Raw genomic sequence first — 13,342 nt, forward strand, 5'->3', positions numbered from 1 at the left:
ATAAAGAAATGTACTGTATTTATGACATTATTTTTGACAGCAACCTAATTTTACAGCATTTTTACACAAGTGCCGAAAACATGAAAAACATTTAACAGTACAGTAGCTTTGTAGGTAGGTCTCTTGGAGCATCTTGGAGATGTTGTTATTTTTAATGTTTTTTGTGGTCACAATTAACATTACACCACAGGTTTATTGAGCATAGTGTGTATTGAACCCAGAATATTCCTTAAATTATGTGTTGCCTTGTCTAGCAAAGAAAGCCTTTCGTTCCTGTTTCAGTGTGACTTATAGATCCTTAACAAACACTTTAGTTAAGGGGAAACCCAACCAACCCTTCTCTGGGTCTTCATAATCATCATCCTCCTCCTCCTCCTCTCCAGTAGTCCCTGCAGTCTCGCCCTGCAGACGATAACCCAGCCTCCTGAAGAAAGCTTCTCCCACTTTGGATGGAAATGGCACATGGGCATAGACCCTTTGTTCTGGACTCCAGTCCTTGCACCAGCAGTCTACCCAGTCCCTCTCTACGGTACCAACTCTGGACCACAAGCCTGCAGATCCTACATACACCATCCCGACTCCAACCGTCTCTAGCCACACATCCCATAATCTCCCCATCAGAGTCCGCCACCCACACTTCACCAGCAACCTTCGCCCTCTCCTTCAGCTCATCCTCATCCACCTGTTCCTTCTCGTTCGTCTTGTCCTTCTCCTTTACTTTGGGTTTTTTACGCCGTCTGGTTTTCTCCAGTTTGGCTCTGCCAACGTGAGGATTGGGTAGATCTGGCTCTGTGCCTGCATGGTAACTGCTGCCCACGTAGTCCCAGTACGGCCTGCTGGAGCCCAAGATGCCTACCGACCGTGGTATGGTGAGTTTGAGGTAGATGATGAAAATGAAGACGGGAACGACCAAGGCCAAGATGAAAGAGTGCAGTACACAGCGGAGGATGGAGGAGAGTATGGCCAGCATGAGGAGAGAGAGAGGACGAGTCAGAAGGTAAAGAATCAGGCGGTTCTCTGTTCCCTCACATCCTTCCTGCAAACAAAGATAGAATGATAGGAGGCCATAAAGAGAAAAAAACTTTTTCAATGTTGGCACGTATAATGTACCTCACTGACCTCTCCATGGTGTACCTCCTAATTATCTGCCAGGTTGTTTGATATTGCTAGATAACATGCTCTCCATGTATAGCATTTCTGTGGTGATAGTGGCCTGAAGCCTATATATACACACAGTGCTGGGTAGTAACTGTTTACATGTAATCCAGATTATGTAATCAGATTCCCAAAATGTTGTATTTGTAATTAGAGTATATTACATTTTAAAATGGTAGTAATCAGATTATAGTTACTTTCTATGGATTACACGATTACATACTATTCACACAATGGCGGTCAATTTTTATAATTTATTGATTCTGGAAGTCTGGACAAAAATATTTCAAACCTAGAAGACTTTGGGTGTGTCGTTGTTGTTTTCATGTTTATTAATGTGTTTCATGCAGGGATTCCTAAACGTTTTTGTCACCCCCCCTAAAATAAAATATTGATTGAAATATCGCAGAGGTAGTTAATAATTAAACAACACATTTGCATGTTTACAGTTCTCTGATGTCAGTTAATGGTCACACTGACATACAGGTAAACAAATACAATATTTATGTTCAAGTGCTTTTATTTTACATTTTTATGACAGGATTAGGCCTAATTATTAGCCTAATTATTAGGTTATTATCAATTTACTATTCACTCTCTATCAACTCACTAATGTAATGTTTAATGCATTTTATTATGTAGTTGACATCAAAATATGGAATATATTTTCTTTCTCTTTGCTTTTTTAAATCAATGTTAAGTTTAATGGTACATTTAAAAAAAAAAAAAAGTAATCTAAATGTCATCTAAAAAGTAGCCTGATTTCATTACCTAAAACGAGTAACCTAGATTAGATTACTAACTAGTTTTCATCATGTAATCTGTAATTGACTAGCCTACAATTTGTAAGTAATCTATCCAGCTCTGTGTGTGTGTGTATAGCTCATGAGGGATATGTTGAATCACACCTTGATGAGAGCCTTTACAGCATCAATGTCCTTCTCCTGAATCCTGCGCAGAAGTACATCACCAAGGTCCAATCTAACCATTTTAACGTTACCTGAGTGAGACATAAAAAATAAAAAAAACGGTTAAATTAAAAATATAAACATTTAATTAACATAGGGACTCTACTTTCACTTCAGAGAATGTAACGTTAATTACAAAAAACAGGAAATTCTCTGAGGAGTAACGTTACATGCAAATAAGGACAAGTTTGACGTGATAGACTTTAAATATGATAGATATGTACGATTGCCTCATGAGATTATTAAATTGCATTACATCTGAAACATTTATGAAAAATCAATTTATGGCTTGACTGCGTCTTTCCGACTGAGCAGCTGTTCAAGAGGCATTTAGAGGTTTTGTAGCATGCTGAACCGTTAGCTTTCCCCGTCACCACGCTTTTTTAAATCCCTTATATGGTAAACACCGCCTACTTTATAACTTAATCTATGGCTGTAATATATAGAGCATGCGTGACCTACTTACCCAATATTCAGAGAAGCTTAGGCGTGAGTGCTTTAAAAGCAAGGTAATGCAAAAATGCCCTCCTCTGTAGTCAATGTTACTTGCAGTGTTTGAGGGCTTTAAGGATTCAGCGTTGTCTTCCCGCATGGAATTTAATTTCAACCAATCCTCATCCGGGAATACGACACTGCGCAAACTGCGTAGTATAGATGCGCACATAGTGGTGTACGCATTCAACGCCAGAGCGCATGCGTCCTGTATGGATTTGACATGTGTGCCTTATGGTGCCTTTTACACATATGCGCGTTAAATCTGTATTTTAAATTAAAGCATCTTAAATATTGCAGAGCTTATCTCTGTCTGTAAAATGATTTGCAGCAATTTCAAATGGAATTATTAACTATCAATGAAATCTTAAAAATGTACCTACATATGACGTAAAATTAATATATTTGTATGCTCTGAGAAATAAGCAAAACATCAAACACAAATACTGACATATCTATTTTTATTGGTAATTGTCATCTAGTACCAATATTAATAATGAAAACAAACAGTAGACATATTTACAAAAGTTCACTTTGTATAGTCACTGTCAACATGACAGCATAGCTGAATATAGTTCATATTAGTTTATAAATTCTCTTCTCAGTGCACCCTGGATGTGGAAGAGCACCAGGGATTCCTTCATTTAGAAACCACTGCTTTTTGGCTGGGTTGTATTCGATGAATGTGGTTTGTGAAATAGCTCCCCGTAGGGGCCAGGTGAACAACTGTAACTACAAGCAATATGCTTTATACCCACAAAGTGCAGTCTTGGGGGTGGTGTGGGGGGCAACAGCTTAGGAAGAAGACACTGTGGTGTTCTAAGGAGTCTATGTGCGGAGCAAACAGGTCTCTAGTGATTTATGTAAGATTCAACATAGGTCCTGTGTTGGTCCTACAGCTACAATGTTGTTGCCAGCTTCCTAATTCTAAAAACATTAATCACAGTCCAAAAGGAACACTTTAGAATAAAAGAACCATTACTTGAAATGAATCCAGTTTGGATATGGGGTAAACAAATGTGCCATTTTGCATTTGAAACCGTGTCATGAAGTGTGATACTTAACCCTAAGTTCCAATCAGTCCCATCTCTGACGATGATATGCTCTCAGCCTCAACAAGTTTGGACTCTTCTGACATTACTTCCTCTCGTGCATCATTAGCTTGTTTTTCCTCAGTTCCTTCCGCTAAAGTATGTCCTACATCTGATGCCTCTATTCCACCCTCTCTCAAACTGCTGGTGCTAACTTCAATTATAACAATGCCTTCTCCCCCCTCTAACTGGAAGATTCCCTCCATTTGCCCAGAGTTTGCCCCAACAGCACCTTTAAAACTGCCCCTTGGCCCTGAACCGTTGCCCTCACCATCTATCAGTGCAATCATTTGAACACTGTCCCCTGGACACGTGCTTCCATCCATTTTTGTCTCTTCACCGAGCTCAAATACCACATCCTGCCCTTCCAGAGGCACCAAGGTTTGACCCGGATGGCAAGAAAGGCTGAGATCCTCACCTGGGCCTCCTATGAAGCCTGAGTTTGGCTGAATGTCCTCCTCACTCTGAGGCTCTGTTTGGAAATGAAGCACAAAGGACTTTTCTACTTCAACACTTCCCTCATCACCTGCAGTTCCATGCCCCTCACTCTGTCCGGTCCACTCTTGGAGTAAGTTAAGAGAGACCATTTCTGTCTTCTCTTTTTCTGCATCTCCTTCGCATTCTCCCTCTGTCTGAAACCGGAGGACATATGACTTTTCTCCTCCCTCACTATTCCCCCCCTCTTCTTGCTGGCCCTCGCCTTCAATCTGCAATACATAAGACCGCCCTGCATCATTCCCTCCCTCCATCGCCACCTTCACCTCCATCCCATCCCCCTGTCCTCCATTTTCCATTTCTTTCTTTAGACACAGAACAAAGTGCTCCCTTGAGATTTCTTCGACAGCTTTCTCATCGATTGGAACACTTTCAGGATCACGGCTCAACATGGGGGAACTGTTTATTAGTGTGGAGTTTGGCTTCACTGACATAATGCTAACTGCAGGAACCGAAGAGCTTCCAGGTACTTGGCTAGTGCTAACAGGTGACACAGCCGGTGGATCATCAGCATTAATCCGTGGGAACTCTGTCTTTGAAGAAGCAGCAGAAGTGGCACTGGATATTGTGGTTGATGTGGAAGTTTCAGGTGATAACATAAACGTTTGCTTAACTGGTTGCTTAACTGGTGGGGGGTGGTTTTGGGTAGCAGCTTTAGGCTTCCGTCCACGCCTGGTTCCTCCTTTCCGGCTACGACCGAGGCTGCCTAAAATTGGACGAGCAATCGTCAATGTGCTTTGAGGCTGGGCAGTAATGAGGGAAGCATTATTATTAGTCAAAATAAATCTCTGCTGTGTCTGAACTGGTTGAAATTGCTGGATGTGAGTTTGGGGTGCTGCCAGAACTTGGGGCATTCCCGGAATGGTCTGCACCAAGGGGAGGGTCTGTGGTTCTGAAGGGGTGGGAAGAGTGTTTGTACTGGATGCTGTGGGAACCAGGATAAGACTAGGCTGGTTTCCATTGTTAGACTGGCACTGAAGAAGCAGGAAATTCTGTGTCTGTGGAGGTGGTGGGGGAGGAGGGGGTGGAGGAGGAGGGGCAGGTTGTGTTGGCATGGGATTGGATAGTGGGATCAGTTGCAACCCTGAAGTCGTCTGGATCATAAAATAATTCTGGGATGTGTTTGGAGGTATGTCAAGATTTGGGGGTGAAAGAATCAATGTGGAATTGCCATCAGTGGGAAACAAGGAGGTAAGCCCTCCAGGGACATTCAGGTTTAAATTTAGCGTTGCTGTCTCTGAAGCCCCACTACCTTTAGCCACCTTTCCTGCTTCCTTCGTGCACGCTACTGCACCCCCAGAACTGTGAGTTCTCAAGTGCCTCTGCAGGTAGGAGAGCATGACAAACTCTTTTCCGCAGTGTTGGCACTTGAAGTCCTTGCGTGAGGAGTGTGTGCGTAGGTGCAGCTGCAGATTGGATGAGTGGGTGAAGCTCTTGTGACACTGGGAGCACTGAAAGGGCCTTTCTCCAGAGTGTGTCCGTTCGTGCTGTTTGAGGTTGGAGGTTTGAGAGAAAGCCTTACCACACACCGAGCAAGCGTGTGGACGTAGGCCAGAATGGAGCTGACTGTGGCGACGGAGACAGCTGGTGTTCTTGAAAGACTTGCCACATTCCTGGCATACATATGGCCGCTCACCGGTGTGCTGGCGAAGATGGTACTGGTAGTGTGAGCTCCACTTAAAGGTCAGTGGACAGTAGGGGCACTGAAAAGCCCGCACACCTGTGTGGACCTAGATGGGTTGAGAACAATTTTCAAGATGGTTTTAGAGGTGGTTTTAATTTAGAAAACATGAACATAATTAAGGATTAAAATGGTAAAATTCCAAATATTAGAATTCTGCCATTCATAAAGAAAGCTGCTCAGGCCATTTTCCATGCATAAAAGCACCATAAAAGCATAATAAAAGTATTATTAGTGTAGTTGTTATGACTCATGCACTACGTTGCTTTGTGCGAGATACAAACTGAAATGCATGTCACTGGTAACTTATGAACTGGTTCAACTCAGAAATATTATTATAAAAAAAAAACAAATAAAATACTACGAGGCGTCACATAGGATTTAAATCAAACTTTGCTTATCAATACATACATAAAACACGTGCATATACACCTATAAATTAAGGTTAAGCATATTCTTTATGGGAGGAAAATGCTTTATGCGTAATTAAACGCGTTACGTTCTTATTCTGGACTCATCTGCTTGTCTATACATCGTATGCTTTATTAATTATGTGTTTATTGAGTTTGGTCTTTTACGCAATTTAAATTGTATGTATGCGCCGTACATCGTATGCTTTATTAATTATGTGTTTATTGAGTTTGGTCTTTTACACAATTACGTACATGTGGAAGAATTGACAATAAAGCAGACTTGACTTGACTTTTAAAAACACTTTAATGCATTAAGCCACGTTAAGCATTTTCTAATGTCCCGCCGGAAGTGCTTCCTTTTACACTAAATGCCTTCCGTTTACACTGAAAAGTTCACGCACATCCACATATGAAATCACTTGCATATACATATATACACAACTAAAGCATGCGTCTTTATCAGAATTGTATACGTTTGTGAATTTTATTTTGTATGTTTGCGCGAGTGTTTAATGGGTGTACATGCATGGATCAAGTTTATATGTATATGCGAGTATGTATAGGTGTGTCTGCATGCAGGAGCTTATATGTATGTGCGTGTGTTGTTGTGGGTGTATATGTATGCGTCAAGTTTATATGTTTAAGTTTATACGCAAGTTATTCACAAGTGTATGTGCATTCGTTACTAACATAATATGTATTGGTATGGATTTCATATTAGTGTGCATGTGTATTTCATATATATACACATGTATGTATGCATGTATGTATGCATGTATATATATATATATATATATATATATATATATATATATATATATATATATATATATATATATATATATATATAGAATCAGAATGAGCTTTATTGGCCAAGTATGTTTACACATACAAGGAATTTGTTGTGGTGACAGAAGCTCCACAGTGCAACAGAAAGACAGTAACGGGACAGGACACAGGTAATAAAACAAAATAGCAAGAAATAGCCAATAACCAATGTACAAAGTAGCAAAAAAATAAAAAATACACAATATATAATATATAATATAGGCGACTATGTATGTACAGGTCAAGTATGTGCCAATTAGAAATGAGAAAAATAAAAATAAAATAAAATAAGTGAGTGTGGTGAATGGATAATGAATTAGTTGTGTGTTCCACGTTTATTTATTGAGTGTTCATGAGATGTATTGACTGAGGGAAGAAACTGTTTCTGTTTCTATATATATATAAATAATTGAACATCCAATAGGTGTATATTAAATTTATAGGTGTATATGCACGTGTTTTATGTATTGATAAGCTAAGTTTGATTTAAATCCTACGTGGCGCCTCATAAAATACCATTAATCAATTCTACCATTCAATTAATACATTACTTCATTGATGTAATAATGCAATGAATCAGTTTTTTAATACTGCTGTTATGCAAAAACAAATCAAAACGTATCAATTTGACAAGATCATCTATTTACCCTTTGGTGTATGGAGAGCAGTGAGGACCTTTTGAAGCTCTTGCCACACTCTGTGCATCGATACGGTCTCTCCCCAGTGTGGTCTCTCATGTGGTACCTAAGTCCTGATGAACCTTTGAATGACTTCCCACATTCAGAGCAGCGATATGGCCTCTCTGTAGGGAATGAAAACAGAAATGCAGCCGTGCGATGAATATGAGAGTTACACTCTGTGTGTGCAAATGTCTCATGTATCAAATGGGTGTTTATTATACCATGTAAGGTCTTCAAAATCTTGAAAATAAATAGCATAGTGTAATAGCATAGTATAATTAATAAGAATAATGAAACCTTACAATCAGAGATGCCATATTGTGAACCTAAACCAAACTAATCATTTTGCATCCACTGCAGCACTCACCATTATTTGTAGCAGATGTCTTGCTGCCTCCACCTCTTCTAGCTCCCTTTCCTGATGCTTTGGCAGATGGCTTTACAGATTGTCTCTCTCCCTCCTCAGTAACAGCAATTAGACTGACATGGATCTCTCTCTCTCCATCTTCTCCATCTCTCTTTAAGGAGGGCAGGGGCAGTGAGAGAGAGGGGCAGACGATCTCTGCTTCAGCTTCTGCCTCAGCAAGCAGCCTCTGTTCAGGAGTGTGGGAGTGCTGGTGGTTGAGCAGAGAGGAGAGCAGAGGGAAGGAGCGATCACATGCCGAGCAGTTGAATGGAGAACGCGACTCGGATAGAGCAATAGGATGGGCCTTAAAAAGAAAGAGACAATGAGAAATGGAGGTTTGGTTCTTAAAATTCTCTGTCCACCAGAACAGTTTCTTGGTCTCACCTGAGCCACATGTCTGGTCAGACCGCTGCTGGTTTTGAAACTCTTCCCGCAGTAGACACATTCTGTTGTAGCTTGTGCAGTTGGCACACCGGTATCAGCGGGCATCTGATTCACAGACGCAGTAAAGGTCTGCAGAAGATCATACTGTGCCTGCCCCGACTCATTTCTAACAGCATCCAGACCAAGTAACTCTGCCGTCTGCCCACTATCTGCAACTGTGGTGGTTTCAACAACCTCTTCAAAGTCTGCCAACAATGGTGTAACCCCCACCAGTGACACTCCACCTCCCTCAGCCTCTGTGCTATTTTCTGTAGCAACCCCTCCACCACCTGCTGAGCCAAGGCTATCTAGATGTAGAGTCTGATGCTCCTCAAGGTGACTCTGTGTTGAAAATGTCTCATTACAGCTGCCACAACTAAACAGCAAAACAGCAGCACCTGTGTCATTCTTGCTCATGTGGATATGCTCTGAGCCTGTGACAGTGGAGGAAGTGGGTGTGAGCGTCAGCTGTGGCAGGATGTTCTGATTGGCTGTACCTGAGGTAGCAGGAGAGGACGCATTGTGAGACAGGAACACCTGTCCGACCCCTCCTTCCTGTCCACCAACGAGCCCAACCATTTCAGAAATGCTCATCCCAACAGTGTTCAAGTCCTCCGTCAGCACCACCTCCATCTCTCGAGCTGCTGACCCTGAATCAGCCCCTCCAGCCCTTTTCCCCTTTCCTTGTGTGTGAGAGATACGATGCAGCGCCAAGTTGGACGAATGTGTGAAGCTGCGCCCACAATCCCCACAGATATAAGGGCGCTCGCCTGTGTGTATGCGCATGTGCTGACGCAAATTAGTGGACTGACTGAAGGCTTTATTGCAGACGTCACAGACGTAGGGCTTGAAGCCCAGGTGTACATTCTTATGGCGACGCAGGCTGCTAGAGTTCTTGAAGGCTTTGGAGCAGCTGTCGCATGGGTACGGACATTCACCGGTGTGCTGGCGGAGGTGATACTGGTAGTGTGAGCTCCATTTGAAGGTCAAAGGGCAGTAGGAGCATTGGAAAGTGCGAAGGCCTGTATGCACACTCCGATGTATCTGGATCGATAAACCATTGTTATAGTAGGTAAATAGAAAAATAACTTTTGGAAAGAAATTACGACTTTTATTCAGTAAGCCCACACTGAATGGATAAAAAGGGACAATAAAGACTTTTAGATTATTACAAATTTATTTCAAATAAATACTATTCTTTTGAACTTTCTATTAATCAAAGAATCCTAAAATAAATATATTACAATTTCCACAAAAAGGTTTATGCCAGGTGTCTTAGACAACTAGATTGAGGAAAAAAAAAAAAGAGATCAATTTTTTTTTTAAAGAATTCAACAACAACAAAAAAACCATTGTGCAGTTCACCACTGGACAGCTAAAATAAATAAACAGTTTTAAATATGCCTACTCTGTCAAATAAAAAAAAAATATTTATCTATTCTCTTTTATTTCAATGAATACATTGATAGCTTATTCCTTCATTTTATTTTGAGGTGGAACTCAAATGAAGACTCACTGAAATCTAAATCTGGATCATAAAGATGGAAATGGCTCACCTGTAGAAGAGAAGAGCGTTTGAATGCTTTACCACAGTCATCACACTTATACGGCTTCTCTCCAGAATGAGACCTTAAACAACATACAAACCAATTTTATTGAGGAACTTGTGGTGAACAGCAAATAAGAGAACAAAAACAGTCACCATGGAATCACATCTTAATAAATTATACAATATTCAATGCTGTGTGACCCTGCATCTCAATCCATATGTAGAATCAATTGACCTCTCACCTCTGGTGGTATAGTAGGGCAGATGAGCCCTTAAATGCCTTAGGGCAAAGGTTACAGCGATATGGCCTCTCATTGTTATGGCTTCTCTGATGATGTGCCAATCTGGATGACCACTTAAAACTCTTGCCACAGTCCAAACACTGGAATGGATGCTCTGGGTTTTGAGCCACCGTTGCAGGGGGTGTTGATGTTGTCACTATGTCACCTGTGATGCCTACTGTTCCTGACTCTTTGCCGTCTTCTTCTCTCTTCTCTCCATCCTCCTCTCCATCCTCTACGGAGGGGAGGAGGGAAGGAAAGGGAGAGAGGGAGGAGGGTGTCTGAGAAGGTAAGAGTTCAGTCTGGACCACCAGAGTAGCAACCGTGTTAGCCATCACAACTGGTGTGAAATGTTGGGCTGTAGTGAAGGAATCTCAGTCGTTTTGTAGTTTTGCTCTAATTATGGCAGCCATGGCTTATGTTTTGTAGAGCTTGGGCCAGTTCTCTCAGATTTCAGCCAGATAATCTTTTCTGAGGCAAAATGTATTCTATTGTCTTGTCCTTATTAGTTGGTAGAGCTGAAATGACACATTTTAAAATTTTTATGATTCATGCAAATACAAAAAAAAAAACCTTTAAGATATAACAGTGATTGTCAACTGGTGTGTTACAACTAAAACAAGGAGGAAATTTATTTTCAGATGCTGGGGACAGCAAACAATAAGATGCAACTACCAAAAAAATATTCACATACAATAAATAGGCATATCAGCTCCTCATATGAAAATGTTTCTCATATGTTTTGTTAAAGTAATAGTTCACCCATTAATAAAATTTGCTGTGAATTTCCTCATCCAAGATGTAGATGAGTTTGTTTCTTCATTGGATCAGATTTGGAAAAATTTAGCATTACATCACTTATGAGAATGAGTCTCCAGTCCATCAAATAATGTCTTGTGAAGCAAAAGCTGCATGTTTGTAAGAAACAAATACATCATTAAGGCATTGTAAAAACTGGTCAAAATGCCAGTCCATTATCCATAATAAAGCTTCCTCCAGTGAAAAAGTCCATCCCCTGTTATCATCTCACATCAGAATCTACCAACAAATTTTTGTTAAGAACTATTTTGGACTGTTTTCGCTTGTAAACAATGCTTGATCTGTGCATATTTCTCTCCTGACTCAGACAAGACAACATTTTCACTGCAGAAAGCAATATTATCATATTTTAGCTGGAGACAGTGATTTGAAGTTGAAAACATCTTAATGATGGATGTGTTTATTACAAATATGCATCTGTTCGCTTCACTGAAGTCGTGTGGATTATTGTGATGTTTTTATCAGCTGTTTGGACTCATTCTGCTGGCACCCATTCACCCAAAACCGCAGAGAACTGCTGACATGTTGTAAATAAAAATATACAGTTTGTTCTGAATGTCTGAGACTACACTGCATGTAATTTGAGATGAAGATGAATATATTTAAGAATCTGCACTATCTCTAGGTCACTAATCAAGCAAATGTGTGACACTGATCATGTGAACTGCTTTGTACAGTCAGATGTTCTTGTTCCAAGCCCCCCGGATCATGCAACAAACCTGTAGAGTGCCATTAAAGCAAAAACTAAGACTAACCAAATACTAAAACATTCTGAAATTCATTTTCAACAAAAACTTTTTATCCAAGATGTTATGCTACTAATATAATTTGTGCTTAACAAAATATTACATTAGCTAACAGACTGTCATTGAAATTAGAAAGCTTTTAAACAAGACTGCATGTTATTTAACAAGAATTCTTTCCACGAGTAATTCTGAAGATCCTCAATGTATCTCAATAGTAAACAGACCATTTAATTTGAGTTGATCCACCTTCCCCTTTAAAGATCCTCCTCCTCCTCCTGCTTCACTCCCCCTCCCTCGCCCGCTATCTATCTCTGTGTTCCTGCCTTCTTGTCCCAGGGAAATGGAAAAAAAAAAACTAAACACAAAATGGAGATAAAAGGCTTCAAGTGGCCAAAGCGTACTCACCCCTCAGTTTCTAAACAAATCGACAGTGGATCGTTTTATCGGCTGTTTGTTAAATTATTTGCGCTGTCTCGAGCCGGCCTTCTCGAATCCATCCCAGCCTTGTCTTCGTTCATCAAGCGTCACAATATTTGTCGGAATAAGTGCATTATTTTATGCATGTGTTATTCCCCTGGTTCACTGCTGAGAAATAGCCGTTTTTGTTGTAATGATATAAGGCCGAACTCCGCAGTGATAGTCCACACAACCTTAACAATAATCTAGAGCACAAACTAACCAGCAGTCGCCCGTCTGTGACCGCCTCTCAGTAAAGTCGTCGGCTATTGGTCCGCTCTCGTCCCCTGTTGGCTCGTCTCATTGGTCAAGAAAAATACTGTGACGAACTTTTTATTAAATTATGCATTGACTTTCGGTGGTTTTGTTTAAAACCCACACGGATTAAACCAATTATCTTATTATGCAAATATATATTCTTAGATAAGTCTCAATTCAGCTTTATAGACAAAGAAATATTTTTTTATGTACCGGTTTGGCTCTGCGCAAGTGCTTGTGGGTAATGTAGTTTAACTCCTACGTCATCGCTTGCTAACTACGTTTATACTGTATACCATTACACCTACCTCAGTCGGAAACAAATACAGGCCTACTCAAATAGTTTAAAGGTATATCCCTAATTTTTAATTGTAGCGTTCATAATCATATAGTCTTTGCTTTTAGACAATGGACAATAACAACCAAATGTCTACAAGTTACATGTCAATTCCTTTATTGTCTCTCAGAAGGCACACATTTGAACACAGCCAGTTTTTGCATATTTAGTGCACAAATATGTAGCAACTTTCAGTCTATGTAGACACAGAAAGCAACCTAAACAGAGAGGATGATTGGTGGTGAGTAGTATAAAAGTACAAAA

At 40.4% G+C, this 13,342-nt stretch overlaps 1 protein-coding gene and 1 pseudogene across 2 annotated transcripts; both read right to left on the bottom strand.

The window, feature by feature from the left end:
- Positions 1 to 288: 288 nt before the first annotated feature.
- Positions 289 to 2,704, bottom strand: LOC306886839 (putative N-acetyltransferase 14; annotated as a pseudogene). The gene is made up of 3 exons (XR_013785954.1): positions 2,590 to 2,704; positions 2,064 to 2,155; positions 289 to 1,036 (listed from the first exon to the last, which is right to left on the bottom strand). The product of XR_013785954.1 is annotated as a putative N-acetyltransferase 14 (transcript).
- A 356-nt stretch (positions 2,705 to 3,060) lies between these two features.
- znf628 (zinc finger protein 628) lies at positions 3,061 to 12,738 on the bottom strand. Its single transcript, XM_079444168.1, has 7 exons — positions 12,433 to 12,738; positions 10,424 to 10,980; positions 10,189 to 10,261; positions 8,594 to 9,676; positions 8,171 to 8,513; positions 7,771 to 7,925; positions 3,061 to 5,931 (listed from the first exon to the last, which is right to left on the bottom strand). Exons 2-7 carry the CDS (start codon positions 10,795 to 10,797, stop codon positions 3,682 to 3,684), a joined length of 4,278 nt encoding a protein of 1,425 aa, XP_079300294.1. The 5' UTR covers positions 10,798 to 10,980; positions 12,433 to 12,738; the 3' UTR covers positions 3,061 to 3,681.
- Positions 12,739 to 13,342: the final 604 nt, after the last annotated feature.

Source organism: Barbus barbus, assembly GCF_936440315.1.
Source record: "Barbus barbus genome assembly, chromosome: 21".
Classification (NCBI taxonomy): Eukaryota; Metazoa; Chordata; class Actinopteri; order Cypriniformes; family Cyprinidae; genus Barbus; species Barbus barbus.

Bases quoted from the DNA above. Each gene is read 5' to 3' on its own strand.
- znf628 (XM_079444168.1), bottom strand. From the start codon at position 10,797: ATGGCTAACACGGTTGCTACTCTGGTGGTCCAGACTGAACTCTTACCT. The intron at 8,514-8,593 runs GTGAGACCAAGA...TTTCTTTTTAAG, and splicing joins TGACCAGACATGTGGCTCAG to GCCCATCCTATTGCTCTATC. The intron at 5,932-7,770 runs GTAAATAGATGA...CAACCCATCTAG, and splicing joins TGCTCTCCATACACCAAAGG to GTCCACACAGGTGTGCGGGC.